Source organism: Lampetra planeri, chromosome 42, assembly GCF_965212315.1.
Source record: "Lampetra planeri chromosome 42, kcLamPlan1.2.h2, whole genome shotgun sequence".
In the NCBI taxonomy this organism is placed as follows: Eukaryota; Metazoa; Chordata; class Hyperoartia; order Petromyzontiformes; family Petromyzontidae; genus Lampetra; species Lampetra planeri.
In genome coordinates this window covers 8,418,858-8,433,181 of record NC_136148.1, presented here as the reverse complement: position 1 = coordinate 8,433,181, position 14,324 = coordinate 8,418,858, and the positions used below count along the sequence as shown (strand labels likewise).

Sequence of the window (14,324 nt, the reverse complement as noted above, 5' to 3'; positions counted from 1 at the left end):
CGGCGACGCGGCCCGCTGGAATCCTCTTCCTTCCTGAGAGAAGACTCTTTCGTTTCACCGCTCGCATCCGACTGGCGGCTGCCGGGCCGAGTGTCACGCCAGATCTGGAGCTTGGCGACCGTCCGTCGAGCGCAAGGCCCTCGCTCCCGTGTGTGTTCATCAAAGCAAGGCGGAATAGGTACTGTAGGTACTGTAGGTACTGTAGCAGCAGGAGCGGTGATGCGCTGGCTGTCCCCAGAGCTAAACTAAACGATGTTTTTTTTTACCAGGTAAGGCCCACTGAGCTATGTAGCTCTTTTTGAGAAGCCACAAATGATAGCTCAACGAAGTGGCTTACCACATTAAAATTTATAGCAGCCAAATAACTCCTTCTGGGCTGATGGCTCCGCTTCTCTCTCAGTTTTGATTCAGATCCCGGAATGAAATCGTCACGCGTGAATCGCAACAATTCGTTGAGTCGCGCCAGGGCAGAGAAACATTCCCCCCCCCCCCGCACAAGAGCCGACACGCCACCCGCGTCGCTCCGCACGGCGCCTGCAGAGTGCAGTCGGAGGGGCGGCCTTTCCCCACTCACCCACACGCTCGCCGACCCGCTCACTCATCCTCTCTCGCTCACCCCGCTAGCTCACTCGCCCACCCCCAATAAGCTCCTGGGAGCAGCCCTCTGACCCACCGGTGATCTCGGGCCACGTTGAGGAGGCTTTGGACGGCCAGGGCGACAACAACGTCATCCTCGGGCTGGAAATCACCAATCTGTGTCAATTTGTCAAATCGGGTGGCATTTAATTCACAAACTCCAAACAGAAAGGCACCCGAGCCGGGACTCGAACCCAGGGCCTTCTTGCAGTGAGGAACAAGCGTCCAGACATACGGCACACAAAGCTCATCGATGCGTGATACACTCGATAAAACATGGAGTGTATACCCCATCGCTCGCGTGGGGTTTCTCCCACATGTAAACACTCATTACTTGGCCGATAACGCCTTACTATATAGAGGACCGCAGAGCTTGGCCAATTGTTGGTGCCGGCTCACCATGTGGGCTGCCTTCCTGCTTGCCTGTGGTTCTTCTTCGCGCCTCTGCAGTCGTTCACTCTCTCTTAGAGAGTGACCAATACTGTGCGGGGCTTGGCACGTGATGATTATATTATTCGTGCAGAAGCGTCCTTACCTCCTCTTCCAGCCAGTCGTTGTACTGCACGATGTTGGCCATGACGACGTCCGCCCCTTTCATGTAGAAGACGATCTCGCCCGTCGATTCATCCTGCGCGCACGCACAGCGGCGACACCGCACCGCGGGGTTCGTGAACGCGCCCGTGAACGCGTGCGGGATGTCGTTTCCAGCAACACTTCCTACGCGTCCTGATTAGCACAGCAAGCCGGGCGCGGCGAGCCGGGCACGGCAGCGTGCTCGCCACAGACCCCGTGGCGCATTTTACCAACGGTGACCACTGTGTGGCACTCGTGTAGCTCGCAATGCAAATCTGAGCATTCTCCCCAATTCTCCTCCTTGGGGCGAGGTTTTGTACAGCCACCCATAGGTCCATGTTCAGGTCGGATCGCCAACGCACAGCCTCGGGGGAATGTTGAATGATGTCGTCAATGGATCCTGTGAATTTCTGAGCTTCAAAATGGCTCAGAATGTGATCCACAGTCTGGTCAGGATTTCAAAAGTCGCATTCTGCTGCTGGGATTTCTCTGAGCTCGTGTCCCAGTGTAGGGGTTGGTGGCTGATAGAGCCTGAGTGGTGGCCTCTCATCTGCCAGTGTTTGTAGTGCCAATGGCTTCGTGGAAGCACATCTCTGTTTTCAGATTGTTCTGCTGTGCACTTTAAAATCTAAATTGAAAACTAATTTGTTGAGAACTGCCTTTCGTGTTTATTTTGTTGTTCTTCCCCTGCACCTCCAATTAACAAGGTTGGCTAGGTACGGTGCAAAAGAAGAAACATACGTACATCACTCATGTTACTTTTCCACTGCATAACAGAGCCACACCGGGGCCATGCCAAGCCAGCCTGGCGCGGCTTAGGAGGCGCCGGCGATGTTTTTCCACTGCAAAAGCTGAGCTAAGCCTCTGATGTCACGGGCAATGGATGTATCATTAAGCCCCGCCCCTGGCCCTGCTTGGCCCCCCGAGCCAGATTCAGACATCTTGCGAGGCCAGCGAATCACGGTTTGGTTCCAGCTCGTCTCAAAATACGGCCAGCGGAAAACCACCCCTACCGTGAAGGTGCCCGGGGCAAGCGTGCGTAGGTGTGCGTGCGCTCACCCGCAGGATGATGCCCATGCGCTTGCTCTCCGAGGTGAAGGGGAACACCTGCAGGATGGTGAAGGTGAGCACGTGGCCGCCCGGCGTGCGCAGCTGCATGCTGGCGAGGTCGCGGCTCACCAGGGTGAGGCCCACGCTCTCCGTCCAGCTCACCAGCGCCACCTGCTCGCCGCACGCAAACACAGCCCCACCGACACGACTCGGTTCTGTCGTGCAAACAACTCGCTCGTTCTTGGAGCTGGCCAAATGTCCCCGATTATATATATATATAGACAACTGTCAGATGCAGTGCTGGTTGGGACCTTTTCCACCCCCTGCCGACGTGCGGACGATCACATTATGATGAATTAACTCAAGGGATTCCCAGGCCAGGGTCACGTAGCCATTATCACTGCTGAAATGAACCAGAGTTGCTGCCATGGTAACCCCGGGTGCTGACCGTCACGTAACCGGGACCCACACACACACACATTCACTCACACAAGCGCACACACACACACACGTGTAAATATATGGGAGCGAGTCACTGCAGTTCGGCTGCATCTGTAGATATTTCCACTTGAAACAGCATAATCCCCGGCTGTTAATTAACTTCTTTATGCCAGGATTAAGGGTCCCTGAACAATTTCTGAGTGTACCGGAGGGAGGACAGGAGGGGTCGCTGGGGATCTCTCCCGTCCGTGGGAAAATGCCAAAATGAGCTCATAGCTTTGTAATCAAACAACAAAAAGGACACGAATCTGAAAGCGTCTCGGATGGCGGTGGCGGCGGCCGAGGCACCGCGCGGGAATTCAATGCGCTCGGGGTTTTAATGTGAACTGTGCCGTGTGCTCACCACACACACCCCCCCCCCAATTACTCTCAGCCTACGCCGGAGCCTCGCCAGCGAGCGGCGCACACACACGCATACGCGCACACGCACACGCACGTACTCGCACACGGACGCACGCGCGTGCGCGTACATTCACTCGCTCGCGTACACGCTCACGCGCGTGTGCATTCAACAAAGAGCTCCCCAAGTAGCCTCACAGACTGCTACTGGGCCAGCGTTGTTAGCAAACACCTATTAAGGCCGCCGTGCCATATGGGGGTGGGGGATGGATGGGGGGAGTGGGGGAGTGGTGGGGAACCATGCTTGGCTGCCTTTGTTGACTGCACAATTGTGTCGGCCACTCGTTAGGCTGTGAGGACAGCCAGGCCGGATTTAGATGGTACTTGTCACTCACGGTGCACATTCCCAGGAGCCCGGACCATAAAGCAAAGTAATGAAACACTGTGTGACGTCGCTCAACACAAAGATACACGCCGACACACGCAGACAGAACTTCATATTGACATCAGCAAATTAATACGAATGTAGAGACGCACACAAGCGTCCAACGAGACGCTCCTGTGTACACACAGACTCATAAAACGATCGCGCAAATACCAAATGTACGAACTTATGATTGTTATCGTCAGCACTGCACTGTCATGTACGGTCTGTTCTCCTTTAACGCGGGAATTGAGTTCCTGAAAAACACCGCATTATGGAAAAAAGTTCATTATAGGAAATAATATAGGGTAAAGCACAGTCCGCGATTAACACGTGAGGTGCGTACGCAGGCTGAACAAGGGCCGAGGCGCGTGGGTAGCATCTAGCAAGCATCCAGCAGCATCCCACTGCCTCCTGCGACGCTACGCCGAGGCAGCCGTACAACCGCTTGTTCCTACTCGCGTGCGACGTACTTCCGTTCACTCCATCGCGTTCTATCCAACTTGCATGCACGTTATAAAAAGGTGTCCTCCAACACATTCAATCGCGTTATACATCCAATTCGCATCGTGAAAGCAACGCGCGTTCCGGGAGAACAGACCGTATTACAGGCAAACACGCGTCGCGCTCCGTCGGCCACGCGCTGCGCCGGGCCACGGAGAGCGGCAGCGGCAGTGGGAGCGGCTCACCTCGTCGGGGCTGGAGGCCTGGTACGCGCGGTTCTCGTCGCTCAGGTCCTGGTCGGCCTCCGCGTCCTCGGGCTCGGCGGGCGCGGCCCCCCCGGCGGCGCCGTGCCGCTCGTACACGGGCGTCACGTTGTGGCACAGCGCCACCGCCTTCACCGCCTCGTGCACACGGCTCACCACGGTGCGCCGCAGCTTGGGCGCGCCCGCGCCGCCCGACTTGGGGGCCGCTCCCGGAGCCGGGCCCGACGGGGCCTGCACGGGACGGGGGCAACGGCGCGCGGTCACGACTCGCGTGCGTGTGGGCGTGTGGGCGGCGCGGCAAGGACGCCCGCAACGGGTTCAAGGTGACCGAGTGTGACCGGGCGAGCACTCTATTTGGTGTGACCGGGCGAGAACACCAGAGGCCTGGGTAGTCTCACTTGCAAGGGAGGTCTGGGTCACCACAACAATAAAAGCCATTACACCACCACAGTGTGTGTGTGTGAGAATATTGTGCAGTGGGGAGCGGTCGTGTAGTGTTTAGCACACTGCACGACAAACACGGCGACCCGATTTCGATTCCCGCTCATGGCTAACACCAGTGACAATTATCTGAACCTGTCCTGGGCCTCCCCTAGGTGGACTCCGCTTCAAATGAATATCTGGTGTGGTGTGTAAACATCGCCCCTAGGGAGACAAAGGCGGTCGGGTGTGGTGCTGGCAACCCACCCCCTCGTGTGCTGTGCCAACCTTCATTAGGTGCTCGCTAACAGCATTTGCCCCAACAGTCTGTGCAGGCTATACGGGGGCTATACGGGGGCACGGCACAGGCTAGAGATGGACCGATGTGTGAGTGTGTGGGCGAGCGGCACGGGCTGGAGAGGAGATGGATTACCGATGGCTGATACCAAGTAGTAATCGTCGCACTGTGACACAATCCCAGTGAATTATATCAGAATCAGAATATTTATTTATACTGGAGGAATTCTACGAGCTATAAAGCTCTTTTTCACAAATGTCCAGTAGGGGCAAGGGGCACAAACTTTACAACTACAATACAAAAACACGACAGGAGTGGGTAAACAAATCACAAATAAAACTAAACCATCCCCATCCTACCAGACAAAGCCCACTGAGGTATTCATTTATTTTGCAAAAGCAACCTGGCCACAAATGATAGCTCCACAAAGTGGCTAATCATTTAGAAATTTATAGCAGCAACATAATCTAAATATGTCACCGCAGGCCACGCACAACATGGACAATTGGTCACTGAAGCTACCCGTGACTTCCCCGAGGCCAACTTGATGCACAATGAGAACCTGGACACCGTTGGGGCATGGCATGGGGTGCTAGCCGCATCATCCCCTAGTGCACTCACTGCGTGCCTTGCGAGCCTTAATGGGTACTCACAAACAGCACCTCTCTCAAGAGCCTACATGGCAAGACGGGGGATCCCAGTGTGTGTCTTTATCTTTGGCGAGCAATCAGTCAACCCATAACACCTGGCTCTGCCCCATCACCTCCCGCCAGCAGCGAGCCTTCGACACTTCACGTGGTCTCAAGGTGCACTTAGCCCGATACAAGCGCCCTGGTGACGTCGCTTAGTGTCGAACGGCTGTTGAAACAGCAGTTATCACACTGCACTACACTTCTGGATTCGCGTTTTCAGTTCGTAACCAGGGTGAACAACACCGTTGGCAATTGTTCCTGGCAGCTGATTAGGGTGAGCACTGGGTTCACTCTGCCCAAGTGTGCAGCTGGCGCAGGGTGGCGAGGCGCTTGCTGCCAGCACTTCGTGCTCCGGCCGCCCGCGGACGAACGTGGCGGCGAGAGAGCTGCGTAGTGAACGAGCATCGCGGCCCAGTAGCCGGGGGCCACGGAGCCGCTCCATCAATCATCCGCTGGTGCAGCTCGGCCGACAAGACGGGCGGCCGCTTGGCGCGACGGTCGGTCGGCGAGCGCCGGTGAAAATGCACGATCGTGACAGGGAAGACAGAGAGCCACCCGAGGGTCACCGTCGGCCGCTAGATCACGACATTAGCAGGGCGCTCGGCGTGCCACTTAGCGGAGTCGCGCAGAAAAATGGGGGCAGCGCTTAGTTCAGTTAAGCGCGCGGTGTAACGACAAGGCCGCCTAATTGGCTTTGATTATTTTGCTCAAAGTGCGCGCGGAAAGGCCGGAGTAATTTTGAACGCCGTGCCCTCGGTCACAGCCGGCTGTTACCACTCCGTCACGGCCATCTTTTGCCCTTTAACCCATTCACCGGCGACGCGGTCGTACAACGTGGAGCGTGCGCGCGTTTTATTTACCGATTGGATTTCAAGCAAGCCACCTCACTGCCGACCCCGGACGAAGAAGGAAGCTTTTCCCTCTTGTGGCTCCACGCACACAGAACGACCGCGGGTGGCCGATGGGGAAATGGCCCAGAGTGACACCGTATCCTCAAAGGGTCGATCTTACCACCACCTCTAGACTGCCATCTGTCTAGACGAGTGAGCAGTTTGCCGAGTACCAATCTCTTAAATGAGCCCATCGGCTGCAAAAGGCCACGCAAGACGTAAAAGAGAATGTACTCTGCAATGGATTTCAGTGCAGTCACCACTCGGGCTACAAGAGAGCTTGAGAAAGCCCGGCTCTAGGGGACGCTCCGTTGATTGGGAGGGACGAGCACGTGGATGTCAGTTCGCGAGCCTGCGCAGTCACACCGGCAGGCGAGTGATTCACTGTGGACTGTGGGTGTGACGCCTCCTCGCTGCGGCTCCCACTCAGATCTCCTTACCGAGTGGGGCGCTCGCTGGCGATTCATCGACATGACGTGGATTTCAATCAGTGAGTACACTCGCGCATCGAACTGTGTGCGCGAGCATTGATTATTTCATTGGGGAGGCATTCATCCAGCGGTGGATTGATCACGGCTGGTAATGAGCCGTACAACGGGATGGTGTCACACAACATGTGACGTCGTGGAATAGACTCCACGTGTTGTGACATCATCGGACGCTCACCATTTATCGCAATTTTTTTTTACATCACCTTTAATAAATTTGCCCGGTTACCAATCAAGTAAGACCCCCCTTAAGAACACACAACTCGATAAAAGATGTAATTTCTATGAGACCAATGTGTGCTGTGAAGAATCGCCATTGCCTGAAACGTCAACCTTAAACATTGTTTTCCTCTTAAGGCTGCACGTCGCACAGTGTTACCGGCGAATTCTGTCGCATTTTTGCATTATCAATGGCATTTTGTCAGCGAGATATTATTCACACGGCTAACGATGCATTTGTTCCTGTCTCTCTGCTGCTAGCCCCAAAGGACCGCTTCTGGCTGCAGGTGGGGTTTGGGTCCGGCTCTCCCTCGAGGCACCGAAGCGGCGCTCGTGTCACCTTCGGCTTCACCTCCGCAACGATTTATGAGGGAACACAGCCGGACACGTTCAAATGTATCGATCTTCACGAGACTTCATTTCCACCTCCAAAAAATGATCCGTGACTCTCCTAACAGCTTTCAAGTTAGGGGCGCTCGGCAGGCAGAGCGGCAGGAACACGCGCGCGCACACACGCTGGGATGGCAACAATAACCAACCCGGCAATTCTGGGCGATCCAAAAGGAGCACAACAACAAAAAAAAGAACAAAACCGCACGGCTCTCAAGAAAATAAAAAGCCACTATTTTACACATTACCGCTGCGCTCGCGATCAATGCGACTAACGATCAGCTTTGGAAAGCTGTCACACCCAGCGCGCAGCGGTAATAAAATCCTCAGGCCGGGAGACAGGCGTGAGGAATACGTCGATACGCACGTGTGCCTGCCGGACGCTCGCGGATGATCGAGCGCGGGCGCCGCCGTGCGGACCGCGGCGATCGATGTGCCGGGCCGGCGGCTCTTGCGGCGACACCGCCGGTGACTAAGCGGCGTCGGAGGCGCGCGGCAAACGCCCGCCAATTTGGGGCGCGTTAGGGAGGCGGAACGGGTTAAGGGGCTCTCACCGGGTGCCTCTGCGGGCCCCCCCGGGTAAGTGGCGGTGCCGCGATCGGGGGTCGGCCGGCCGGCATTGGTGGAAAAAAACTATAAAGAAACCCGGGGATGAAAGCACTGCGCGCACGTCGATAGAAATAGAGTGAGCGCTGTGGCTATTACCAAGCGCTTGTCTAATAGACAGAGGTGCCTTACCGCCCCCCCCGCACCTCCCCTCTCCAAGCCCCGGACCCCTTGGCCCCCCGCAAATACTTATCAGCTGCCGGTGGACGAGTGAAGTTTGCTTCTAGCGGAGGTTATCGAACAACGCTTGGAGCCGCAACGACGAGCAAGCTCCAAATCGGAATCGGTTGCCGGGTGATGGACGCTCGCCAGGGGCGAGTGAGCGAGGGCGGTCGAGGGGACGCCTGCCACGCGGCCCCTGGTCGCCGAACCGAGAGGTCGACACCGTTTCTCACGGTGATCCGGCGCCGTGAGATCATTCAAACTGCTCGGCCACCTCCCTCTCGGCACGTTTCGTTGAACCCTTTGCTAGCGCCGCACGTGGTGGGCGCCATCTGCAACGCAGTCCTCTGTGGCTTCTTAACCTTTCTTTTGTTTCTCTCGTAAAAAAAGATGCCATTTGGATGGCCCACACTGAGCGTGTACCCGTGGTAAGTGAAGAGAGCACCCACAATATGCCTGTCCCTCACTGGAGGAACACAGAGTTCCAACAGACAAGCACAGCGTACAGAACCGGCTGTCCCGGGACTGGGGGGCTACGCGGTGGACAGAAGGGGGCACTGCAACATGGTCCACTGTAGAGCTCAACTTCCAAGCTGGCTCAGCTATGGAAAAGATAAACGCCGACCAATTAAACGATATCTGTGACAGATCAAATGATGTCTGTGACAGATATCGTTTAATTTATGGATCAATCATGGTTGACGATATTTAAATACAATAACGAGAATGTAATAAGACCAGCAAGGCATTGTGGGTCATGTTTACCTTAACAATACACTGCCTTTAATTTTTGATTTAAAGCTTTCGTGACTGCAGGGATTCATCTTCTTGGTTCTTTCGGTAAAGTCACGTAGAAGGGAAGTAATAAAATAATAAAAATAAAACAATAAAATAAAATAATTCTCACGACGTTTCGGCTACAACGCAAGCAGCCGTCTTCAGGTGAAGAATGAGACACTACCAAGCTAGGAGCTTATATATAAGCTGGGTTGGAGGTGGAAGAGCGCCTTAACAAAAAAGAATGTGCATATGAAGAGGAATTTAGCATATTCATGGGAAATGCGTAGGAGGTGGGCGGGGGGGTTTCAAAGTCATATTATGCCCATGCATTATGCAGGATCAGCAGCACCAAGGGGGGGTTGCAGGGAGTAGCATTAACAAAGGAAAGGAATGTTAATACACTGCCTCTACACAAGCAGGAGGTCACCACAGTGCAGGTTTGTTATTTATTATTTTTTATTATTACGCCTGTTCACCCAGGCAAGCCATACTGGGTCTCAAGATGAATTTCCGTGGCATCGTGCTAAGCATTTGCAGTAAGGGGCAATGTTGCTGCTGCTGTGTGTAATCCCAATTGAGTAATTTACAATTAAAATTTCAGCAATGGGATGTTTGGCCAGCAGCGTGTTTTTATTTTAGCTGTGGGAGGAAACAGAGGAACCCGGAGGAAACCCATGCAGAACAGGGGGAGAGGGAACGTACGAACTCTACACGGTAAGGCGTCAATGTTGTGGGTTTACTCTCCAACACACCGGTGTGCTCAACGAGTAACGAATTGGTACGTTTTGTCCACGTGACAAACCTTGCCAACCGACTGTCCGGTGGTGGAGGCTTTCGAGCCGTGGTGGCGAGATGTTAACTACCTCGCCATGTTCTTCCCGTGGTTGCGTCGATTTTTCTCCGGGTCTTTCGGTTTTTCCCTCCACATTTATAATCAACAAGTGTTTAGAGTATTTGGTTGCTATAGATTTCTACGTGGTAAGCTTCTTCATTGGGCTATCATTAGTGGTAGCTACATAGCTCAGTGGGCCTTACCTGCAAAATAACAAATAGTTACAAAAATTAATTTGTTTCACGACACATTTATATTCACGTGCTTCAACCAAAACAAAAAGCATTTCTTACAGAAAGGCGCCCGAGTCAGAAAATGGAACCCCGAGGGGGGACGTTCTTGCTGCGGGACCACGAGCCCAGCCACGAGCGTCGCACCGCTGCGCCGCCGGCACCCTGAGCTGCGTGCCGACAGCCCCCCGCGGGGCACCGGCTCTGAGCGCGGTGCGACTCCCTCACCTGGGTGTAGGAGCTGAAGAGGTGGCTCTGGATCTCGTCCATCGAGTCGGTGCCGTACGAGACGGTGCCCAGGTGCAGGCGCTTGAACACCATCTCGTTCTGCGTCAGGGTCCCTGGAGAGGAAGCACGGGATTGTAATCAATGGGATTGTAATCATTGGGACTGTAATGGACGTCCTAAAAGCCTCGTTTCCATGGCGCCAGTGCTCCCCCGTGGCCGCACCGCCGCTACCACTGAAGTTGCTGCGGCATTCTCATGAAGGATGTTGAAGATGGCGCCGGTGACAGCACAAGCGAGTCGGAGCCGTGCTCCCAGAACACGGAGTTCTACAGGGTCTCGGTGGTGGTGCGGTTTTACCGAGTCGATCGCAGGGCCTGCGGTATTGTTGCAGGGTCACCACAATGATGAGATCAGCACCAAATGACCAAACATGGCAAAGGTGTCGTGGCTTCTAATTAAACAGGGCCCAATAGAACCGCTGCTTCACCCGGCGTGGTTATCGGCTCTGGTGCCGACCTGCTCCCCCCCCCCCACCCCCCATGGCTGCGCCGAGATCCCTGCTCAGTGAAGGTGTGCGGCAGGGAGTGGGGGCACGAGAGGGCAGCCGGGGTCAGACACTGGGGTAGGAAAGAGGACAGAAGAGAGAGAGAGAGAGAGGAGGGAGCCGATTATGGATGGGCCAAGATGAGGCTACATAAACACATTTTTATTTTACCAGGTAATGTCCACTGAGTTACGTGGCGCTTTCGTTTTAAGTGACCTGGCCACAAATGATAGCTCAACGAAGTGGCTTATCACGTGGAAATTCTAACAGCAAAATACTCTAAATGCACGTTTCTAAATGTGGAGAGAAAAAGGGAAAAACCGGAGGACCCAGAGAAAAATCCACGCGACCACGGAGAGAAGACGCAAACTCCAAATATACAGGGGTCGTCGGGATCGAACCCACGACCTCCTGTATACCAGGCGAGGGAGTTAACATCTCGCCACCCAGGCTAATAGGTTCACGGGCACGTGATTAGAGAGGGGACGACAGCCATGGGTTAGGCCCAAACTAGAGCTCACGGCCATCTCAGTTGACCAGGTCTAACGTAATTACATCCAGACCAACACCGCCGTGGCTACAAAGTGCGAGCGCACACCGAGAGGGCTCCTGCCCTCCGCAAGCCAAGTCGTTCGTTAGCCATAATCGCCTTAATAGGAACGGCTACGATGGATGGAACGAGCAGCAGAAAGCCGGAAATTTTTTTTTTGCAAGAAATAAGGCTTCCGGCTACAAAAAAAAAAATCCCCGACAAGGGAGGGGGGGAGGGAGAGGGGGAGGGGGGAGGAGAGGGGAGGGGAGCTGACCGGTCTTGTCGGTGAGCAGGTAGACGATGCGGCCCAGCTCCTCGGGAATGGTGCTGGTTCGCACCACGGTGCCGGGGATGTTGTCGTCGCGCATGATCATCCAGCCGTAGGCGGCCTTGCCCATGTCCAGGTTCACACGCAGGCTGCACGCACACAGACGCACCTCCGATTAACACCGTTGGCTACGTACGGTGCGAACGAATTGCAACATACACACACACATACAGAGACCCCCCACAAACTCCCAAAAGACTGTTGGGGTACAGTGCCGGTAGGGAGCACCTATTAAGGTTGGCACGGCACACGAGGGGGTGAATGGTCCACACCACGACCACCACCTTTGTCTCTCCAATGCTGATGTTTACACACCGCACCGGGTGCTCACTTAAGGATGAGTCTACCTAGGGGAGGCCCAGGACCAGTTCAGATGTTTGTCACCGATGCCGGCAGTAAGCTGGAATCGAACTCGAGGGGCCGGGTTTCTAGTGCAGTGCGCTGTCTGCTACGCTACCGCTCCGCACATGCGCAGGCACGCACAGGCAGGGTCCAGTAGAGATGCACACAGGGGTACACGTGGGAGTACACAGGAGAACACAGGCATGTAGAGCCACACAAACACACACACAGACACACACAGGCATGTACAGAAACACACATGCATAGCAGTCGGGGTTCAGTGTGTGACACAGGGATGGCGCAGGTGTGAGTGTAAATAACACAGGGGTGGGTTAGGCGTGAGCGTAGTCAACACGGGTATGCGTTGGGTGGGCACCTGATGGGGATGATGTAGGAGAAGAGCAGCACGAAGCGAGCGAGGTAGCGGTACCAGGGCCCGTCGAAGCCCTTGAGCGCCACCATGACCACGGAGAGCACGAGCACGGCGAGGAACAGCACCTTGGTGAGACGGTTCAGCTCCAGGTCGAGCAGCCCCACCTGCGGGAGAGGGGCAAGGGGAGGCGGTGGAGAGGGGTGAGCGGAGAGGGGTGAGTGGAGAGTGGTGAGTGGAGAGTGGTGAGTGGAGAGGGGTGAGCGGAGAGGGGTGAGCATTGAGGGGTGAGCGGAGAGGGGTGAGCAGGGAGGGGCGAGCGGAGAGTGGCTAGCGGAGAGTGGTGAGCCGAGAGGGGTGAGCTGAGAGGGGTGAGCGGAGAAGGGTGAGCAGAGAGGGGTGAGCGGAGAGGAGCGAGCGGACAGTGGTGAGCTGAGAGTGGCGAGCGGAGAGTGGTGAGCGGAGAGGGGTGAGCAGAGAGTGGTGAGCTGAGAGTGGCGAGCGGAGAGTGGTGAGCGGAGAGGGGTGAGCGGAGAGGGGTGAGCTGAGAGTGGTGAGCGGAGAGTGGTGAGCTGAGAGGGGTGAGCTGAGAGGGGTGAGCTGAGAGTGGTGAGCGGAGAGTGGTGAGCTGAGAGGGGTGAGCTGAGAGGGGTGAGCTGAGAGTGGTGAGCGGAGAGTGGTGAGCTGAGAGGGGTGAGCTGAGAGTGGTGAGCTGAGAGGGGTGAGCTGAGAGTGGTGAGCAGAGAGTGGTGAGCTGAGAGGGGTGAGCTGAGAGGGGTGAGCTGAGTGTGGTGAGCGGAGAGTGGTGAGCTGAGAGTGGCGAGCGGAGAGGGGTGAGCGGAGAGTGGTGAGCAGAGAGGGGTGAGCTGAGAGGGGTGAGCTGAGAGTGGTGAGCGGAGAGTGGTGAGCTGAGAGGGGTGAGCTGAGAGTGGTGAGCGGAGAGTGGTGAGCTGAGAGGGGTGAGCTGAGAGGGGTGAGCAGAGAGGGGTGAGCTGAGAGTGGTGAGCTGAGAGTGGTGAGCGGAGAGTGGTGAGCTGAGAGGGGTGAGCTGAGAGTGGTGAGCTGAGAGTGGTGAGCGGAGAGTGGTGAGCTGAGAGTGGTGAGCGGAGAGTGGTGAGCTGAGAGGGGTGAGCAGAGAGGGGTGAGCTGAGAGTGGTGAGCTGAGAGTGGTGAGCGGAGAGGGGTGAGCTGAGAGTGGTGAGCGGAGAGTGGTGAGCTGAGAGTGGCGAGCGGAGAGTGGTGAGCGGAGAGGGGTGAGCTGAGAGTGGTGAGCGGAGAGTGGTGAGCTGAGAGGGGTGAGCTGAGAGGGGTGAGCTGAGAGTGGTGAGCGGAGAGTGGTGAGCTGAGAGGGGTGAGCTGAGAGGGGTGAGCTGAGAGTGGTGAGCGGAGAGTGGTGAGCTGAGAGGGGTGAGCTGAGAGTGGTGAGCTGAGAGGGGTGAGCTGAGAGTGGTGAGCGGAGAGTGGTGAGCTGAGAGGGGTGAGCTGAGAGGGGTGAGCTGAGAGTGGTGAGCGGAGAGTGGTGAGCTGAGAGTGGCAAGCGGAGAGGGGTGAGCGGAGAGTGGTGAGCAGAGAGGGGTGAGCTGAGAGGGGTGAGCTGAGAGTGGTGAGCGGAGAGTGGTGAGCTGAGAGGGGTGAGCTGAGAGTGGTGAGCGGAGAGTGGTGAGCTGAGAGGGGTGAGCTGAGAGGGGTGAGCAGAGAGGGGTGAGCTGAGAGTGGTGAGCTGAGAGTGGTGAGCGGAGAGTG

The 14,324-nt window shown here is 56.0% G+C and overlaps 1 protein-coding gene across 4 annotated transcripts in view; it reads right to left on the bottom strand.

Annotated features, from left to right (window-relative positions):
* ATP9B (ATPase phospholipid transporting 9B) overlaps window positions 1-14,324 on the bottom strand; it is a 102,076-nt gene that overhangs the window by 33,943 nt on the left and 53,809 nt on the right. For all 4 annotated transcript variants that reach the window (XM_078613858.1, XM_078613861.1, XM_078613860.1 and 1 more), the window contains 6 exons: window positions 12,588-12,748; window positions 11,816-11,958; window positions 10,466-10,578; window positions 4,213-4,461; window positions 2,269-2,430; window positions 1,172-1,264 (listed from right to left, as the gene is read on the bottom strand). In XM_078613858.1, coding sequence (XP_078469984.1) covers window positions 1,172-1,264; window positions 2,269-2,430; window positions 4,213-4,461; window positions 10,466-10,578; window positions 11,816-11,958; window positions 12,588-12,748 — 921 coding nt within the window. The remainder of the gene's footprint in view (window positions 1-1,171; window positions 1,265-2,268; window positions 2,431-4,212; window positions 4,462-10,465; window positions 10,579-11,815; window positions 11,959-12,587; window positions 12,749-14,324) is intronic.